This window comes from Hydra viridissima, unplaced genomic scaffold, assembly GCF_058129835.1.
Source record: "Hydra viridissima isolate aposymbiotic clone 2 unplaced genomic scaffold, HvirCarnegie_v1 scaffold_2, whole genome shotgun sequence".
Lineage (NCBI taxonomy): Eukaryota > Metazoa > Cnidaria > Hydrozoa > Anthoathecata > Hydridae > Hydra > Hydra viridissima.
This window is the reverse complement of record NW_028324301.1, coordinates 2353882-2363017: the sequence shown is the minus strand read 5'-3', so window position 1 is coordinate 2363017 and position 9136 is coordinate 2353882. Positions and strand designations below refer to the sequence as shown.

The 9136-nt window shown below is 28.9% G+C and overlaps 1 protein-coding gene across 3 annotated transcripts in view; it reads left to right on the top strand.

Moving 5' to 3' along the window:
- Positions 1-9136, top strand: part of LOC145181543 (uncharacterized) — a 50852-nt gene that overhangs the window by 36145 nt on the left and 5571 nt on the right. For all 3 annotated transcript variants that reach the window (XM_090077720.1, XM_090077719.1, XM_090077718.1), the window contains one exon: positions 747-9052. In XM_090077720.1, the coding sequence (XP_089933846.1) occupies positions 747-9052 (8306 nt within the window). The remainder of the gene's footprint in view (positions 1-746; positions 9053-9136) is intronic.

The following is a 9136-nucleotide window of genomic DNA, read 5'->3' as shown; positions in this document are numbered from 1 at the left end:
TTACTATATGTCTTGATGTGAAATTTTACATCTGATAAAATAGTTAATGCAAAAAAATGTTTTTTTTGTTTTTTTTGTTTTTTTTGTTTGTTTTTTTTATAAAACGAGGTTTTTTTCAAAGTATTTGTGTTAAATTTTAAAAGAGCAGGACAGTATATGTTTCAGATTGAGAATTGTAATTTAAAAACCATTTTCTCGACAAGTTTAGAACTTTTAGAGTTTCTAAATAAGAACATAGTATAAAGTTTATTCCAATAGCTTTTTATTTTTTGAAATGTTCTTTTTAGTACATCAAGAAACATATAACTATTAAAGTAAACTTAAAATGCTGATAAGGGTGTATTTTTAAATAACATATCGTATATACTGATGTATAAGTCAGCCCGTTTTAAAAATCAATGTCCTATTTTTAACAGTGGTAGTTTAATATTTTATAAAAAGTGTATAAGTTGAGACTTATACACTATTTTCTGCAGATTATTCTTTTTTTGTTTTCTTACATTCTTATGCAATTTTTGATTCATCAATCAGCTAAAAGTTTTGACTTATACACCAGTACATAAGGTGTTTAAAACTTAACTGGTAATTATACAGTAGTTATAACTTCTCAAAAAAAAAAAAAAAAGAAAGAAAGAAAGAAAAAGGAAACACTTGTTTCAACTAATATTTCAAGTAATCTTACTTGTTTACTAAATATTATTTATGTTATTATCTGTATCGAAACATTTTAAATTATTATGTTTTAGAAAAATCAGTTGAGTGTGAGCAGCTGAAAAAGCTACTCACTGAAGAACACAAAACAAAGGCTATGCTTGAAGATGAGTTGCATACTTTGCATTTTCAAATTGAGACTTTGCAGCAAAATTGTAGTGCATTACAAAACCAACTTTATGATTTCAATTCATCTTCAACTGCTCAAGCAGTTAAAGAGCTTGAGTTAACCCAGAGCATTGAATTACTAACCAGAGAGTTGCAACTAAAAACAAAAGACTATGAAATTTTGGAAGAAAACTTACAAAAATCCAATTTAGAGAAAAATGTCTATATTGAAGAAATTACTAAGCAACTTAATGATATTTCAAATGAAAATAAGATTGTAAAAGATGAACTTAAGACAGCAATTAAAACAGCAAATGACAATCTGAAAGAAAGAAATGATATTATGGCTGAGCTTTGTACAAAAGAAGAAACTCTGAACAAATTGATTTCAGATATTGAATGCCTTCAACAAAAGATTAATGTTTTGTCTAATGATAAACTAAAGTTAGAATTAGAGATCCGTGAGAAAAATGATTTGGTTGAAATAACAAATGCAAATCTTCGATCAAAGGAAGATACTGTAAAATCAATGCTTGAGCAAATTGAGCTGTTGCAAACTGATCTGTTTTTGAGTAAAAAGGACTTAGAAAAACTCTTATTGTCTACCAATGAAAAAGATCTTTATTTTGAATCATTAAAGACAACAATCACAGAACAAAAGGAAGTCATTGAGAGATTAAAAGAGGAGATAACTAACACTGAAGTATCGTATCAAAATGATCTTAGAGAAGCTAATGGAATTTATACTGATCTTCAAAAACAATTTGAAAGAGTGTCATCTTCTGAAGCAGCATTACAATTAATACTTTTCGAGAAAGAAACAGTTTTTGAAAACAAATTAGTTCACCTGAGCACAACCATCAATGAGTATGAAGAAATGATTACTAACCTGAAAGTTAGTCTTCAATCAAAGAGTGAATCCTTAAAATTATTGGAGTTGAAGATTCAGGAAAAAACTGATGATTATGAATCTCTGTTGAAGCAGAAAAACAAAGAAGTTGATGAGTTATTGCATCTTATAAGAAATACCAATGATACTGTCGATGTCTTGCATCAGGAAAAACATGATGCTGCTTTTGAATTAGATGTTAAAAAGTCAAAGTTGGCTCAGGTATCAACACAGATGCAAGAGTTAATGCAAAAGCTTGAAAATTTACAATCCCAGAATGATGAAAATGAATTAGTTATAGAAAAATTAAATCTTGCTTTAACAAATTGTGAAAATGAAAAGAAGAACTTGAAAATGTCTTTTAATTTAAAAGAAGAAGAGTTTGCCATGCTTGTTATTGAAATTTCAGCATTGAAAGAGACTCAAAATGAATTAAATTTGTTGCTAAAATTAGAAGAAGATAAAGTTTTAACTCAGCATAATGAAGTAAAAAGTTTAAAAGAAGAGCTTGAAAATTTCAGGTTTGAGAGGGAAAATATTGAAAAACTGTTGCAACTCAAAGAAAACGAAATCGTTGCCCTTACCTTATCATTAAGTAATTTAAAATCTGAACACGAAGAGAAATTTAATGAATTATTATTAAATATATCAAAGCAAGAAGTATGTATAACTAGTTTAAATGCTGAACTACAAAAGTACAATGATGCTCAGGAAATATGGGATCAGGAACAGGAATATTTACGTAATATTATTTCAATGAAAGAAAGTGATTGTTACCAAATCTCTGAAGACCTTGAAAAATGCCATCAAACTTGTCATCAGCTAAATAATGAGTATAATGAGCTTAAATTAATTTTAGAAAATAACCAGAATGCTTTTAACAAAAATCAGGAATATATTGCTACATTACAATTAGAGCTAAAGGAAAAGTTACATCAAATTACAGAAATGGAAATCAGTTTAAAAGCTAGTGAAGATCACTATTTTAGAATTGAAAGTGAGCTCAAAAGCAGGGAGAAACATTACAGTGGAGTTGAAAAAGACCTCAAAGTTAGTGAAGAACGTTATTCTAAAATTGAAAAAGATTTTAAAATTAGTTTAGAAAGCTGTTCTAAATTTGAAAGTGAACTTAAAGTTAGAGAAGAGATTTATTCTAATATTGAAAGTGACCTTAAAATCAGCAAGGAACAATATTCAAATCTTGAAAATGACCTCAAACTTAAAGAAGTATATTGTTCTAATATTGAAAAAGAACTTATTATTAGCAAGGAGCATTGCTCTAAAGTTGAAACCGACTTGAAGTTTTTTAAAGAGCGTTGTTCTAATTTTGAAAGAGAATTAAAGGAGTATGAAGCTTTTAAAGTCTTAAACCAAGAAAAAATTTTAGATTTAGAACAGATCATTGATGGCAAATCAGTAGAGCTTTTAAGTGTTAAGCAAATGCTCAATAACCTAATGTCACAAATGCAACAAGTACAATTTGAAAAAGAGTCAGGTAATCAAATTATTTCTGAGCTGCAAACTGCCCTCAGAGGTAAAACAAATGATTTTGAAGTTCTCTCTAGGTCATTTGAAAAACTTAAAGTGGATTATGATCAATTTTTTCTTCATAAAAAATCTGAAGAAAAGCTGGAAAGTTATCAGCAAAATGCTACTTTCAGTGTACAAAATGAGCAATTAAATGAAAATATTCATGTTTCAAAAATCAATGAGTTGAGTAATGCCTTAGAATTAAAAGAAATAGAGTTAAAACAAATAATGGAGTTACTAAATAAAAGAGAACAGAGTTTATCTCTTGTAGAAGTCAAATGTAATGAATTAAATACTGAGTTAATATCACTTGAAGAAGTTTTGAAAATAAAAGATGATGAATTACTTAATTTAGAGAAAGTTAATAGAAATTTGACAAATGACTATGACTCTCTAAAAGTGAAGACAGCACGCATTTTAAAGAAATCTCAGACGACGAAAAAAGATTTAGCTGAGAAACAAAATGAATTGGAAAGTGTTTTAAAAATTTACACTGCCTCTGAGAAGAAACTTATTGAATTGAATATATGTTATGAGCAGTTACAGAAAGAGCAACAAATGAATCTGGCTACAATAAATTTTATGAAAGATGAAATAGTTACTTTAAAAGAGGTTCAAGACAAAGAAGATAAACAGTTGAATGATTCATCAGTAACTGAATTAATCAACCCAATAGCACCCAGTGAAATGGTTATAATTCCATCATGTGACCAATCATTGATGAGTTGTTCTAAAGTTTTTGTGTCAGAACCACTTTTGGAATCCTCAGATATTGGATTACAGCAAGTTGAAATTAAAGAGTTGGATTCAGCTGAATATCCAGGTATGTTAATAAAATCAGATAGTTTAAGCCTAGAAACAGAAACAGTAGCAGAAGAGTTTATAACTTTAACAAAATCAAAAAATGATGAGATTTTAGAGCTGAAATCGAAGATTGAAGATCTGAACAATGTAAATAAAAAGATCAAGAAAAAGTACAAATTGATGAAGAAAGCTGAAATACTTCTTTCTAATGAAATAAAAGACAAATCATCTTTGTGGCATCATGAGAATGAAGAACTCAACAAAGAAATTTTAAGATTAAAACAACTTTTAGAGTCATCCAACAACGAAAAGATTTTGCTTGCTTCAAAGAATGAGAAAATTTTGAATTTGATGGCCATTCTTGGAGAAGATAATGAGGATTTTGAAAGTTTAAGGGATTTTATCAATAAAAGTCTAAAATCATCTAAAGATATTGATCTGCTTCATAATGCTAATTTAAGACTTCAAGATAAGTATGATTGTTTAGAAAATGAACATGCACATAAAATTAGAGAAATTGAAATACTGCAAGCAGATATGCAAACTTTAATCTCCGAAAAAGTTCAACAGAAAGAAGAAATTCTAAATTTGCAAAATGAGGTAAAGAAACTTTCTGCCCTAAGTTGCGTTCTAAATGAGAACATAGAGGAAGAAAAGTCAAACATGAAATTATCTGAGAGAATGTTTAATGAGCAAGAAAAACTTTTAGCACCTGAAGAGTATGAAAGCATCAAAAAAAAAGTTTATGAAGAAAACTTTAAAATGATTGAGGAAAAATTTAACAAGGAAAAAGTTCAAATCTTAGAATCATCAGCTATGGAAAATGCAGAGTTTAGGAAAAGTTGTTTAAAAGAAAATGAAGTTTTTGCAGCAGAATTAAGGAGTACATATGAAAGTGAGATACAATTGTTAAACAATCAAATAATTATTTTGCAAAAAAAAGTTGAACAAGTTTTGTTAGAAAACACATTAAATGACAACACAGAGATAGAAACAACTATTAAGAATATAGAACCAGAAACAGCTATTAAGAGTATAGAACTAGAAACAAATGTTAAAAATATGGAACCAGAAAATGAAATTTCTGATGTTATTGAACTAAAAAGAGCTTTAAATTCAGCAATTGCTAAACAGCAAGAAGCTGAGTATATCCGTGATTGTGAGAAGTTATTAAAAGAACAGTATTTTAGTGAGATTTCAATTTTAAAAGAAGAAGCAGTATGTTTAAAAAAAGAATTATCGAAAACTCAAAGTGTGTATGATGAGATAGAATCTATAAAGCAGCATAAAGACTTGATTATAAAAAAGCTAAAGTTAAAGCTAAAACAAACTATTGCTGAAAAAGCCTCACTTAATGATTCTATATCAAGTATCACTGAGTTATCTGCTGAGCTAGAAGAAAAAGAAGCTCAAATACAAAATCTTAAGAATGACATTGTTAAGGCAAATTTTCAAATAGCTTCTAGTGCTGAGGAAGTTAAGAAAGTACTTGAAATAGCGTCTAATGAGCACGAAAAGAAATTTCAACAAGTAGTTACCGAATACAAAACTTATATACAAGAAAAAGAAAATGAAATTTCTGATCTCAACCAACAAGTAGTAAAGTATAAGGAACTTCTCTTATTACAAAATACAGAGATGATCAATCACAATTCTGAAAAGGATGAACTTATTGCAACATTGAAAGAAGAATCAATTTGGTTGCAAGATTCGATGGTTGCTCTTCATCAAAAAGCAGATAAATATGATGTATTAGCTCAAGAAAATCATGAGTTAAAACAACAAATACAGAAGAAAAATGAGGAGATCACTCACATTAGAGAAATACTTACACTTAAAGACAATGAACTTTCCTATCTTTCTGAGCAAGAGAGATTAAATAGAGAAGAATTAAGCTCTGAACTTAACAAAATGTCAATATCTCTTGAAAATAAAGATATTATGTTAAAAAACATATCAGACAAAGCATGCTACCTTCAGTCTCAAGTCATTGATCTAACTTCAAAATCCGAACATTTAGAATCTACTGTTGCAGATTTTGCCAATGTAAAAGAGGCTCTAGATGAAGAAAGAAACACCCATGAAGGATATTTGAAAGAAGTAGAAGAAATTATAATTGGAAAAGATTGTTTAATAGATAATTTGAAAATTGATTGTAACTTTTATGAAGAACAAGTGAGAACCTTGCTAAAAGGCAAAGATGAAGCAGAAAACTTAAAAAAGCAATTAGATGAACTCAAGGAAATTTTGAAAAATAAAGAAGATCAATTATCTCAAGCTTCTGACAGTTTGAAGACCAGAGAAGGTCAGTTAAGCAATCTGAGAAGTGAAATTGTGCAGCGAGATCAGATGATTGTTGACTTGCAAGGCTTTTTGCAAACTAAAGAAGTTGAAATGGAAAGCTCAAAATCGATTGTTGAAGTGAAAGAAACTATAATTAAACAACTGAATGAAAGTGTGACACTTTCCAATGACAGCTTGGAGACTGAAAGATCAAAAGCTTTTGCAATGTTACGTGAAAAAAATTTAGAGATTCAAGAAATGTCTGATAAGATTAAAGAACTTGAGACTATTTTAAATCAACAAAAATTTGCTCATGATCAGCTTTTAAACTATCAATATCATGAGACTTTGGATTCTGAAAAGTCTGCATGTGAAGAATCTTTTGAGGAATCAAGTCGAACTTTAGAAGAACTTCAAATGTTGAGAGGCTTATTAGAAGGTAATGAACAAGATATTTTTTTGGTGAACTTTGATTCACAAAAGAATTATAATGAGAACATAAAAGATAACTTATGCATCAACCAAAACCTGATCATAAATAGCACTAAAAATGCTAACGTAGAAAAGAAAGAGTGCGACTTAAAGGAAAAAGTTGAAAAAAATTTCTTAAATCCACAATTAGTTTTGGAGAGTACTGTATCTTCTTCAACACCAATTAAAAATGACAAAATGCTCAATGTATCTGTAATTGACATACCTTTTAAATCATTGTCTAATAATTGTGAAACTTCTGTTACTACTAGTACTTTATATGACCAGGAATCTGAATCTGGATGGGAAATTTCTGAAGATGTTATTTCTGCCAGCAATGAATCAGAACAGGTTCCAAATGCGGATCTTGGTTTAATGAAACAAGTTGAAGATCTTATAGATAACATAGAGAAACTTTCAGCAATTAAAGAGAGGAAAGAAAATGTTATTGCAAAGTTGAAGTTAAAGCTGAAGAGAAATATAGAAGAAAAAGATCAACTAAAGCAAGAAGCTAAGTCAGCATCAAAATTATTAGTCGATATCGCTAATCTTCAAGAAGAACTTGAGATGTTAAAGCAAGAAAATATTTCTTTGAAAGCTTTATCTTTAGAACAAAATAACTCAGTTTTTGAAATAAAGAAACAACTTGAGCAAGTAAAAGAACATAAAGACAAAGTTATTACAAAGCTAAAAGTGAAAGTTAAACAAACCATTAAAGACCGTGATCAGCTGAGTGAAAATTTGCAATCAGAAATTGACCGTTTGTCAGAAGAGAAAGATTTACTTTTTAATGAACTCTCACAAAACCTTCGAGAACAAAGTATTGAAATGCAAAACATTGAAAAAAGTAATCAAATGTTGACTATGATGGTTAAGTCTCTTGAGTCTAAGTTAATTGAAAATGATTCTGCATTTCAAGAGCTTAAGCTTTCACTTAATGCCACCATTATGAATTCTGAAAAACAAGTGTGTCATGCTGATAGTCTACAAAAAGAGTTGAATAGTCTTCAAGTAGAAAATCAGAAACTAACAGAAACATTAAATGAAAAGTTGAATGATTTTGTTAAGTTGCAGGAAGAGCTGAAGTATCTTCAATTAGACAATGAGAACCTGAAGGAAACAATAAAAGGTGTGGAGTTGTTTAATGAAAAGCTAAAGAGTGACAATCATGAAAAGGACTTTCAGATAAATAACTTTGAGAAGTTGTCTATTCAAAATAAACTTAATCAGGAAAGTTGGATTGAAGAGAAAACAGTATTAGAAGATGCATTAAGAATAAAAGAAGTAACATTGGAGAGGTTGCTTGTAGAGCATCAAGCTCTTCAAAGAGAGTTTTTAAAATTCAAATCTCATTATCAGCTATCAGATGAACAAAAAGCAACAGAAATGGAGGAGCTTCATAGAAAATATCAAGCCAATCAAGAACTTCTCTTAAACTACCAATCTAAGATTAAAGAGATAGACAAATTTAATATACAAATTGAAGATATTAGGTTCTTGTTTGGGATATCTGATTGTAAAAGCACTTTACTTGACCAATTAACAGCTTACAAGATGGAAATACTGTCTAAACTAAAAGAGAAAGAAGAAGACTTAGAAAAATATGACTTAGAGATAAAGAACTCATTAAAACTTTTAGATGATCTTATGAAAATAAAACTCTCATTTAATGAGACAACATCAGAACAAAAAGAAACTATACTTAAGAATTTTAATTCAGAGAGTTTGTTATCTTCCAATAGCAGTTCAAACCTCTTAGTAAGTAACTTACATGATCGCTTATTTGTTCTGAAAACAGAGTGGGATAAGTGTGAACATAAACTTGGCGAAACGGAATCTATTTGTCTAAGTTTAAAAAAAGATTTAGCAAAAGATCATGAAGTGATGGAAAGTCTTATTAAAAAACTGAAAGATGCAGAGGAGAAGATTATCATAAAAGAAGCTGATCTATTTGATGCTGTAGAGGAGAATCAGCAATTGAGAGATGAACTCGCTAATATCAAGGAGCAGTTAAATGAAGCAAAAGATGATCAAGTCAAACAAATACTGGTAAATGAAAGCCAAATTTTGAAGAATTCAATTTCGGAATCTTGTTTAAACGAAAAAAAACATGAACTTTTTTTAAAAAAAGTAGAAATTGAACGATTAGAGGCTGATATTGCTTACACGTCTGATTGTTTTAAAAAAATGGAGTATGTAATGAATGAATTAGAGACTGCAAATGAAAGACTGAAGTTGGATGATTCTCTCAAAAAGGTTTTTTTAATTTTTTTTTTTTTTTTTAAAAAGTATCAATAAAAGTTAACATTTAATATAAAGTGTTAAAATTATATCATGAAG